The following is a 12,047-nucleotide window of genomic DNA, read 5'->3' on the forward strand; positions in this document are numbered from 1 at the left end:
GATGGCGATGTGTACATCAGTAATCAGCTAGTAAGCCTTTCCTGAGATCGATTGGTAGTGGCTCCATTCTCCACTAGGGGGCTTTCGCGCGCTCTCCTCCATTGCATTAAACTACTGCAAGAGAGAAGCAACAAGTAATCACTCGCGTGATTCTTTCTCCCTTATGTTCAGGTAATGGTGACCAAAATGTGATATATTTGTAATATGTACATAGGTTAAGACATTTATATATAACCCTTCGTTGTTTTGTCAAATTTAGAAGAATCTTATCATAATTTTAGGTGAAGTCAGACATAACGTTTCTGTGTCTGAGCTGTGTACTAGGAAATGACCGTTAAGCTAGCGGGAGGAGCTAGGAATAGGAATGTGCCCATTATCATTTATTTTGTGAGGAAACATGTTAAAGAGTGAATAGTAAGCAGTTTATTATTTTGGTTTATTAATGAGCTTTTTCATCCACTGTGTGACATTGAGCAGTAAATGTAAAAAAACCTATGTTCATTTCATTGCATTAAACTACTGCAAGAGAGAAGCAACAAGTAATCACTGGTGTGATTCTTTCTCCCCTATGTTCAGGGGTGTAACACCATACTTTTTAATCTTTAGGAGATCTCAGTAGATTTTTTATAATTAATTTTACGTTTCTTAAAGTCAGCTCATTGCCATGGAAATTCCACTGGAGGACTAAGAGGCTAAAACAGTTATTCATCGGTTCAGGGCTAAACGGATGAGAAGATTTTTTTTTAGCTGAAATCAAACTAAAACAACTGTTGTTTCAGGGCGTGGTCATCAGCTTATTTGGTCATCAAAGGTTGAGTATTAGGCTGCTGCCAAATGTAACCTGCTCAATGCACTGCTTTCTTGGAATTTATGTAATTGTTCTTTTCCTAGGGATCAGAACTCACATTGTTTCTGTTAAACTGATCTGCAATGCTTATCTTGAAACCAAACTGTCTAAAGAGACCAGTTAAAATACCAGAGTGTGTCGTGGATGTGATAGGGGTCAGGGGGGTCTCGGTCACTGAGCCATGATTCACTGCTACACTCTTCCAAGACGTCTCCAAATTAGGCTTTAGGTTTTCATTGTAACAGGCACATAAGTAGCTCTACAGAAGTAATTCATTGTTACCTTTTGACTTTCTTCATAGCAGAGCTGTCTGGTTGCCTTTATCTGCTGAATCAGTTTCTCTTTGTGTTTCTCTAGTTTCACCAGGGTCTCCTGTAAATCCTTACAGTCTGATTGCTGCTCTTGAAGTTCCACGTTCTCCACTGCCAATGCATTTTCCAGCTCCTATGACAACACACAAACAGACACAAACATCAACAAATTAGTTTGACATAAAGAAAGTTTAGTATTAAAAAAGAGCCAGACCTAATAAGACAAGAATTAATCTTGTAAAATGAAAAGATGCCATTCTCCAGAGAAGAATATGTGTAGAGTTTGGGGTGTCCATTATACCAAATAGGGGCACTTAGCTTTTAACATCAAGTTTAGCCCTATCTTTGCTAAATGATTAATACCATGCTGAGTTTCTAACGGGGAATTAAAGATAATATGTTTTTCAAGTTATGAGTTTATATTCTGAAGACTGGAAAGAAGTAAACATCTATGCACCATTCCCCCATGTTGTTCATGTTGAAATCCCTAAGTCAGTTACAGTTTGTGGAATAAATATCTTCTCTTGCATGGTTTGGTTGAAACTTACTCAATAAGTTTAAGCAGAAGCAGAAAAGCTTTCAACTGGTTCTATTCCAAGTTTGGTTTTATTTTGTCCTGCTGACATTTCATGTTCTCCTTCTCAGTGTCTTCCACAATCTGGCAAAATGTGAACTCACCATTGGACTGTTCGTTCTGTTTTATATCATTTTTCTACATCACCTGTTTCTTTCAGTTGAGTTTAAGTATTGTTTTTTCCGCTCTGCCACAGCTGACCCTTTAACATCTGTTCCACCAGATATTTCTGTATTCTTTAATTATATTAGGTTGATTGGCCAGCAAACAAAGTCTCTTTCAAATGGTAAGTCCTGACCCAAAGTGGATTTTTTTCAGAAAATGTGCCCAATACAGCCCATTGTTTCACATCAAGGATGGAATTAGTGCTGCTTGATTTTTTGCGAAGCAAGATATTTCTAGCATTCAGCTGCTGATCAGTTGCCAGAAGAAAACTATTTTAAGCTTGATTGCTTTTGAATTTAACTTTTTATATTTTTGTGGATAAAAACTATTATTGAACATATAATTGTTCATAGTCGCCCTTTTTATTTCATGTGCTTGGTATGAAAACAGCAACAGAATCTCTTATAAATGGTTGGTATTAATGACTGATTGTTATGTTGCTTTATGATTAATGCTTCAGTAAGCGACTGAATTTTGGACCAAAACCTTTTTTACTTGTCTTGGGGCGAGTTAAGAACCATTGCCATAGAAAATCTTTCAGCTGCCGAAAGGACAATGACAGACATCAGAACCAACCATGTAGACAAGCTGCAGGCTACTATTAAATCAATCTGAGCTCTGTGAACACTTCAAACAGACATAGCTACACAGTTATGATGCGGGATTATTGTGTTGCCAGGAAAATATGTATTTGCTGTTAACATATGCTCATGAAACCAAGAAGGACCAATCAGGATGAAGCAATCATGGAATAAGAAATGAGAAAGAGCCAGTCAGAAATGTGGTAACACATAGATGCCGAAAAAACATTGGTAACCAAAAAGGCTGGATTACTGTTTGGTTTGGTGGAGAGTAAAGATCTTGTGGGGAGCTCCCCTTGGCTAAGGCACAGGGGCAGACTGACATACATGACTACCGGGGATTTCCCCAGTGGGTTAATGGGCCGATTGTCCATCCCGTGGAGGTGATGTCACGCTCGGCCATGCAGTCACCCATCACGTTCTTGTTTTGCGCCACCATGATGCCTCAACACCTTCTCAACCTCTCCTCCCTCCACTTCGGAAGATCTGCTCAGAACACTGCAGAACACGTGAATGAGCACTACTGGGCCGGCTGACAGTGAACAGCGGAGATCAGAAAAACTTGTCCTATAAAGCCCTGTGAAAACAAACAGCCTCTGGGTGTCACATTCTGGGTTTGAGGCGGACCAAAGTGCAGACAAGAGCTGGGCAGCCGCATGTTAAAAGAACGCTTCTTTATTCAAAGGTTCTTCCAAAAACGTAGCATAAATCATAGCAGCACCGTTGAACCGAAAACTTACATGAAACTCAGAGCAGAAGCGAAGCACAAACTGAACATAGTCATGGTAGGGAATGGGGTAGTGAACGGAAGGAACCAGCGAAGAACAATGAAAACCAGAGAGCTTATAAACAGAGGGAAGTGGAGTATGGACCAATGAGACTGAGAGGCAGGAAATCAGAGGAGGTAGGAATCAGGTGTGGACCAGGCTGCAGAGAACTTAGGGAATATGAATAGTTGCTATGGTGATCAGACTAGAAAACAAGGGAACACGAGAGGAGCTAGACTATAACATAACCAAAAGGAAACTGACTATAAAAACAAAACTATGAGTAAGGACTGAATAACAAGACTCAGGGAAGCAGAACTAAACGAAACTATGGACAGAGATAAATAACTAAAAGAAACATAAAAACCTAGAATAATCATTAACTAAAGTAAACTGAGAACTAAAGGAAATAGAAGAAACACCACAACCTAATAATTGACAAAGAACCCATAAAGGAACCCTGACTGCAAAAATAAACAAACCTAAACCAACACTGACTGAAGAAACTGGAAAGGAAACAAAGAACGTGAGAACTAGAATATGTGCAAACCAAAAGAAAACAATAACTAAAGCTAAACTATAAGGAAGAGCTGGAACTATAGAGACTAAACCGAGGAAGTAAACTAGGAAAGAACTACATCACAGAAGGGGAACCAAATGACAAGAGGAGGAACAGGAAAAAATAAACTAGAAGAGTGGAAAGAGAACAAATACCAAATAAACACAGAGATACTAAATGAGAAACTAAACTAGAGAATTCAAGGAAGACAAAGAACTATAATAATAATAATAAGAAAACCACACAGTAATAAGAAAGCAACCATTAAAAAACTAAGAACGAGAGAAGAGAAAACAACAAACACTAGGAGGCAGTAGAAGGAACAAAGCTATCAGGGGCAAAAGGAAATAAACAAACAAACAAACATGACTACAAAACCCAAACTAGACGAAAAGTAAACAAACACAAAACCACAACAGAGTCCAAAATGTCGCACCCCGACACTGGGGCGCTTATAACTCAGCAGTGACAAATCATAAAAGCCTTGCCCCTACTAGTGCCACATAAATTAAATCTACCCCTTTGTTTCTCGCATCCAACAGACAGATGCGCAGAGCTGTGGCTCTAGCTCGTCATGGCATTCCTCCACGTAACATTACCCATCAGTCACGGACACTGTGAGCAACATTAAATAAGTCCTCATTAGCAGTGAGGTTGGAGCAGCGAAAGCAAACTACAAATGCAAAGGTGGCGCTGAAAAGTTGAGACATAAAAAAAGAAAGCCATCTAGTTGACATCTATGTTGCCAGCAGGGGTGGAAAATATGGAATTACATTTAGTTGCGCTACTGTAAGTAAGTAGAATTTGTCTGGAATTTGCACTTTTTGGAATCCCATTCCTTATGGAATAAAAATAAAAATGTTATTAAATTTAAAAAATGAACATGGCATTGATCTATGGCTGTGTTAGTAATTAGATCCCAACCTGGAGGCACTTCAGTCAGACGCTTGCTAGAGGCGCTAAAAACCCATCAAGTACAGTTGTAGTTTATCTCCAAAACGAAGAAAATCCATAGCCAGACTTCAGAGATGAGTTTAACTATAAGTACAAGAGAGGCAACAGCTGTATTATAAGCGTGAACTTAGTTTGCATAAAGAGATTGAACTATCTGCATTTAAAAACTCAACGTGGAACCTACGCAGCACTTGGAGGTAAAAGGTTTTAGTTTAGTGAGAAACTATGCTAATTTTTCTTGCACAGTGGTGCAGGACATGCTGTTTATAATATGTAATAACTTTGTTACTGGATTTAATCTAAAACATAATTTGCACTAACCAGGTGCACATCTAATTACTACATGTAGGAGTCAATAAGTGGACTGTATCTGGTTTATGTTCAAGACTGACCATGTAAACATGCTAAAATATATTTTAATATCAGTTTTATCTGGCACTTGTGATTATAATTCATATTGTCTGAAGCTGAAAACAGGAACATGTGCTCGGTTTGGAGTCAGGCATTTAAAACCATTAGATATGAGAGGTAGTGGAGAAAGGATGGGATGAAGATGAAGATCAGAACTGCCTGGTTCTGGTGAAGAGGAAATCCACAGAGAAGCTTCATAGATGTAGTAAAGGATGCAGAGGGTTTGTGTGACAGAGAAGGTGCTGAGATGGAGGAAATGATCAACTGCAGAGAACCATAAAGACAGCAACTGAGAGAAGAAAATTGGAGATTTATGTTTTCACATAATACCTCCTGAATACCCAATGTCATATGTTGACTTTTTGTATTCTTCTGTTGCATTTTTATTTATAAAGGTGCTACTTTAAATAAAAACTGTTGGAGACCAATATCTCTTCTTTTCCTTTACAAAATGCACCAGAGGGACTGTCTTCTGCTCATTAAACAGTAAACTAAGTAACTTTTTCTTAAAGTGAAATTGTAATGATGTACCTTTTACTTTTATTTGAGTAACATTTTACACTGGTTCCTCTACTTTTACTTGAGTAAATTATTTTTGTAGTCTTTCCACCTGTTTCCACCATTATTCTACAAATAAAGATCTTCATAAGATGAAGAACATTACTGACAACCCTGAGCATCCTCTTTATAGAACTGGCATGCAACAACAGTTTGTTTTCAGTCAGAGGCTTCTTCAGATGCGCTGTGATACAGACCGCTACAGGAGATGCTTCCTGCCCACAGCCACCACCATCTACAAGAACTCTTTAAAGAAACTAGGATAATGAGTTACAACAACATTTAATTTCGTTTTATTTCAACAAACTATTTTTGAATTGAATTGAATTAAACTTAAATCTTTGGAAAACAGCTTTCGAAGAAACGAATCATGTTTGGATTGTAAGTGTCCATGCAGTTCTTTCAGATCTGGAATTATCAACAACAAGCCATTTCAGATTTCTAAGCTTAAAATATTAATCATTCACAACAGAGACAGAAAGTAACAGAACCGCCGGGTTTAATGATTTATTCTTAAAATTACTTTTATGTTCAATGTTAGGTAGTATTGTTATCAGACATTATCATTTGGCAAAACAACTTGTTCCAAATTAGTATTGAATTTCATTCAAAATGAATTGAGCCCTGGGATGGATGGATGGATGGATGGATGGATCTTCCATTCTTAACTAAAATTCTTGAGAAAATAGTTGCTAATTAAAAGTGTGAGCATTTACACAGCGATGACCTGTTTGAAGAGTTTCAGTCGGGCTTCAGAGCTCATCATAGCACTGAAACAGCTCTGCTGAAAGTCACTATTGATATTCTTATGGCCTCAGATAATGGACTTGTGTCTGTTCTGGTTCTGTTAGATCTCAGTGCTGCATTTGATCACAATATTCTCTTAAAAAGGCTAGAATATGCTGTAAGGATCAGGGGAACAGCGCTAGGCTGGTTTAAATCATATCTGTCTGACAGATTCCAGTTTGTTCATGTAAATGATAAATCATCTTTAAACTCCAGGGTTAATTGTGGAGTACCACAGGGTTCAGTACTTGGGCCAATTCTCTTCACTATATACAGGTCCTTCTCAAAATATTAGCATATTGTGATAAAGTTCATTATTTTCCATAATGTCATGATGAAAATTTAACATTCATATATTTTAGATTCATTGCACACTAACTGAAATATTTCAGGTCTTTTATTGTCTTAATACGGATGATTTTGGCATACAGCTCATGAAAACCCAAAATTCCTATCTCACAAAATTAGCATATCATTAAAAGGGTCTCTAAACGAGCTATGAACCTAATCATCTGAATCAACGAGTTAACTCTAAACACCTGCAAAAGATTCCTGAGGCCTTTAAAACTCCCAGCCTGGTTCATCACTCAAAACCCCAATCATGGGTAAGACTGCCGACCTGACTGCTGTCCAGAAGGCCACTATTGACACCCTCAAGCAAGAGGGTAAGACACAGAAAGACATTTCTGAACGAATAGGCTGTTCCCAGAGTGCTGTATCAAGGCACCTCAGTGGGAAGTCTGTGGGAAGGAAAAAGTGTGGCAGAAAACGCTGCACAACGAGAAGAGGTGACCGGACCCTGAGGAAGATTGTGGAGAAGGGCCGATTCCAGACCTTGGGGGACCTGCGGAAGCAGTGGACTGAGTCTGGAGTAGAAACATCCAGAGCCACCGTGCACAGGCGTGTGCAGGAAATGGGCTACAGGTGCCGCATTCCCCAGGTCAAGCCACTTTTGAACCAGAAACAGCGGCAGAAGCACCTGACCTGGGCTACAGAGAAGCAGCACTGGACTGTTGCTCGGTGGTCCAAAGTACTTTTTTCGGATGAAAGCAAATTCTGCATGTCATTCGGAAATCAAGGTGCCAGAGTCTGGAGGAAGACTGGGGAGAAGGAAATGCCAGAAGTCCAGTGTCAAGTACCCACAGTCAGTGATGGTCTGGGGTGCCGTGTCAGCTGCTGGTGTTGGTCCACTGTGTTTTATCAAGGGCAGGGTCAATGCAGCTAGCTATCAGGAGATTTTGGAGCACTTCATGCTTCCATCTGCTGAAAAGCTTTATGGAGATGAAGATTTCATTTTTCAGCACGACCTGGCACCTGCTCACAGTGCCAAAACCACTGGTAAATGGTTTACTGACCATGGTATCACTGTGCTCAATTGGCTTGCCAACTCTCCTGACCTGAACCCCATAGAGAATCTGTTGGATATTGTGAAGAGAACGTTGAGAGACTCAAGACCCAACATTCTTGATGAGCTAAAGGCCGCTATCGAAGCATCCTGGGCCTCCATAAGACCTCAGCAGTGCCACAGGCTGATTGCCTCCATGCCACGCCGCATTGAAGCAGTCATTTCTGCAAAAGAATTCCCGACCAAGTATTGAGTGCATAACTGTACATGATTATTTGAAGGTTGACGTTTTTTGTATTAAAAACACTTTTCTTTTATTGGTCGGATGAAATATGCTAATTTTGTGAGATAGGAATTTTGGGTTTTCATGAGCTGCATGCCAAAATAATCCATATTAAGACAATAAAAGACCTGAAATATTTCAGTTAGTGTGCAATGAATCTAAAATATATGAATGTTCAATTTTCATCATGACATTATGGAAAATAATGAACTTTATCACAATATGCTAATATTTTGAGAAGGACCTGTATATGCTTCCAATAGGTAAAATTATCAGGCAGCATAGAATAAATTTTCACTGTTACGCTGATGATACTCAGCTTTACTTATCCTTAAATCCTGATGAACCCAACCAGTTAGATAGACTACAAGCATGTCTTGAAGATATAAAAACTTGGATGACTTTAAATTTTCTGCTTCTAAATTCAGACAAGACAGAAGTTGTCGTCTTTGGACTGGAGTCTTTAAAAAAAAAAAAAACTGCTTAGTCAATCACTTAACCTGGATGGCATTAAATTGACCTCCGGTAATAAAGTAAAAAACCTTATTTTTGACTAGGACATGTCATTTAAATCCCATATTAAACAGGTTTCTAGGGTTTCCTTCTTTCATCTCCGGAACATTGCCAAAATTAGAAATATCCTATCCAGGAGTGACGCTGAAAAACTAGTCCATGCATTTGTTACTTCAAGGCTGGACTATTGTAATTTTTACTATCAGAATGTCCACAAAATGCAGTTAAAAGCCTTCAGCTGATTCAAAATGCTGCAGCAAGAGTTCTGATGAAAATTAAAAAGGGAGATCATTATTCTCCTATTTTAGCTTCCCTTCATTGGCTCCCTGTTAAATTCAGAATAGAATTTAAAGTTCTCCTCCTCACATATAAAGCCCTTAATGATCTAGCTCCATCATACATCAGAGATCTGATGGTTCCATACATTCCTAACAGAGCACTTCAGACTGCAGGTTTACTGGTGGTTCCTAGAGTCTCTAGAAGTAGAATGGGAGGCAGATCCTTTAGTTATCAGGCTCCTCTCCTGTGGAACCAGCTCCCAGTTTTAGTCCGTGAGGCAGACACCCTGTCTACTTTTAAGGCTAGGCTTAAAACTTTCCTTTTTGATAAAGCTAATAGTTAGAGTGGCTTAGATTATCCTGAGCTATCTCTGTAGTTATGCTGCTATAGGCTTAGGCTGCTGGAGGACATAATGACCACTTTCACCCTTTTCGCTACATTCTCACACTACTCTCCAATTTTTCATTATTTGCTGTTATTTCATCTTTTAACTTTATGTTCTCTCTCTTTTCTCTTCCTAGAAGCTACACCTGGCCTGACTCTGTGTCTACCTGTGACACCTTTCTGGAGAGGGGCATCATCCAAGCTTCTGCTGGCAACAACTTAATGCTCACCCTCTACCGATGATCCACATGGCCCTGTCTTTTAGTGTTTAACCCTTTCTCTCTCCTAGACATGGCTACTGACTGAGCTTCTACTGTGACTAACTCTATGTGCTCTCTTTCAGACTCTAACCTTGAAAACTGGCTCAGAGTTTATCTGTTCTTTCTTTCTAGGTGAAACGACTAAAGGAGCTACATCCATTAATATTTACTTTTCCTTCCCATAGAAAGTACTCCTGGATCAGTGCTTCTTTGTTCTCTTTGTGTCTCTGCTCTGTTCTCTCAAACCCCCAGTCGGTCGTGGCAGATGGTCGCTCACACTGAGCCTGGTTCTGCTGGAGGTTTCTTCCTGTTAAAAGGGAGTTTTTCCTCTCCACTGTCGCTACATGCATGCTCAGTATGAGAGATTGCTGCAAAGTCAACACCAGTGACTGTCCACTGTCTCTACATGCTCATCCAGGAGGAATGAATGCTGCAAGTCACTGACTGGATGCAATCTGCTGGGTTTCCTTAGATAGAAAAACTTTTTATCCAATTTGAATAAATAACTGAATCTGACTGAACTGTTCAATGGTTACGATTAATTGGAATGTATGAACCTGACTTTTGTGAAGTGTCTTGAGACAACATGTGTTGTGAATTGGCGCTATATAAATAAACTGAACTGAATTGAATTGGATGGATGGATGACGAAACGCACCCACAATCGATTGAAAAAGTTCAAACTGCAAAAAGGCCCTTGGAGATGGTAGAGCTAAAGGTTAGAAGAATTAAATAGAACAGAATAGGAACATAAATGTTACCATCAAATATTCTATAAAAATGAATTGTTGTTTTAGATTTTTCAAAATATTCCCAGTAGTTAAATCCTACAGCTCAAAACTGAATGTATGACATCACATGAGAGCACAGTGGGAAATGCAGTGATAGAACGATCTCAAACTAGGAAACGCAGCAAGGACAAACTGACACACATCAGAACCATGTACTTTTTGCATTATGGAAACAAATCATGCGAAAACAAAAAATCACATAAATGCACAAAAAGCCAAGAGACAGAGAAAACACAGACAGGCGCACACACCAGAGGCAGGTGCTGCGGTCTTACTCTGATCTCGCCTGCCTTGGCCAGGACTCCGTCATCCATTTCTATGACGTCTGTGTCTCCAGGAGATGACCAACATAAAAAGCAAGAATGCTTAAGCAAGTCAGAAAAAGAGCATTCATTTTTCCAATCTGCCTTTCCTCCATCTTCTCGTTGTTCCTGTGACTTGTCTATTTTTTCATGCTGCACTGCTGGCTCCTCCATTGCTGCCCTCCCTGGCTGTCGCTTCACTGCAGAGGAGGCGGAGCTGCCTCTGCCTGTGTGTGTGTGAAATTGCAGATCAGTGTATTCAGGCAGAGTGCACCACTTCCAGAACAGAAAAAGGAAAATGAAAGTATGCAATTAATGGACTGCATTTGCTTGATTTTTATCCCATCACAAAAATTTGTCCACCCTCCTTTTCCATCCAACCGTTGCTGTTCTGCACTCTGTCTCACACCTCGATTCAGTTCACCCTCCCCCACCATGCGATGCTTTCAATGGCCTCTGCAGTATGCGTCAGTCTACACACGTGTCATTCACAAAAATCACATTAATCATTTAGAAAAATATAAATTACAATGTAAACCAGCATGCTTTATCTTGAGCTCTTTCACGTACAGATTTTTTTTGAGTTAATTTCGTCAAATTCTTCCCATTTTTCTGTGAATGACTGAATATTAGATGATTATAATTGTCTTGAGTGCATCCTATAATGGGTTTAACTATACTCTTGCTTCAGACAGACATCACACCTTTAATGGCATCTCTGTGATTGTTTTTACTTGTTTTTTATCATATCTTATTCAGTTTTTGTAAGCACTGATATATGCTTTGAAACAACCTCTACAATGAGATCAGGGGGTATTCTATAAAGCTGGTTATGTAAAAACACAGATGAAGTTAACCCAATGTATGGAAACACACTGTTCTTTATAATAAAAGAGGTAAAAAAAAAAAAAGAGGTAAATCCAAATCTGAGTATATTACATCAGGGACAGATTGTGAAGAAAACCTGCTTACTAGCAGGATTTCTTTGAGAAACCCTGAATATTTACCATCCTGAAGCAGCTGTCTGGCATATGTTCTCCTTTCTCTGATCAATGTCGAAAATTTCAGACCAAAATTTGAAATAAAAACCAGGAAGCTTATGTCCAGAGGAGATGTGATGAATGACAAAGGAACCAGTCAAGTCTAATCGGGGCAATATAGAACAGCTGTTGGAGATACTGAGCAGAGCAACGGAGGGAAGGACACTAAAACTGCGTTTGTGTGTAGGAAATTTCAGATTCAAGATGGCTACTCCTTGCATCAACATTATGTAAAAGCTTCTTACTTTGTTTTTAGCTCTTCCTTATTTTTGTAACATTTAATAACCATGGAGATTACGTTACTTTAACTTCCTAGTTTCGAGTTCTGATGAAATTG

The 12,047-nt window shown here is 39.1% G+C and overlaps 1 protein-coding gene across 2 annotated transcripts in view; it reads right to left on the minus strand.

Annotated features, from left to right (window-relative positions):
* LOC124869609 overlaps positions 1–11,807 on the minus strand; it is a 36,245-nt gene extending 24,438 nt beyond the window's left edge. The window contains exons 1-3 of one of the 2 annotated variants that reach the window (XM_047367558.1): positions 11,678–11,807; positions 10,644–11,143; positions 1,130–1,291 (exon numbers count right to left, since the gene is read on the minus strand). In XM_047367558.1, the coding sequence (XP_047223514.1) occupies positions 1,130–1,291; positions 10,644–10,844 (363 nt within the window). In that variant the 5' untranslated portion in view covers positions 10,845–11,143; positions 11,678–11,807. The remainder of the gene's footprint in view (positions 1–1,129; positions 1,292–10,643; positions 11,144–11,677) is intronic. The other variant, XM_047367559.1, reaches the window with a different exon arrangement.
* Between the last annotated feature and the right edge of the window lie 240 nt (positions 11,808–12,047).

Source organism: Girardinichthys multiradiatus, chromosome 6 (assembly GCF_021462225.1).
Source record: "Girardinichthys multiradiatus isolate DD_20200921_A chromosome 6, DD_fGirMul_XY1, whole genome shotgun sequence".
Taxonomy (NCBI): domain Eukaryota; kingdom Metazoa; phylum Chordata; class Actinopteri; order Cyprinodontiformes; family Goodeidae; genus Girardinichthys; species Girardinichthys multiradiatus.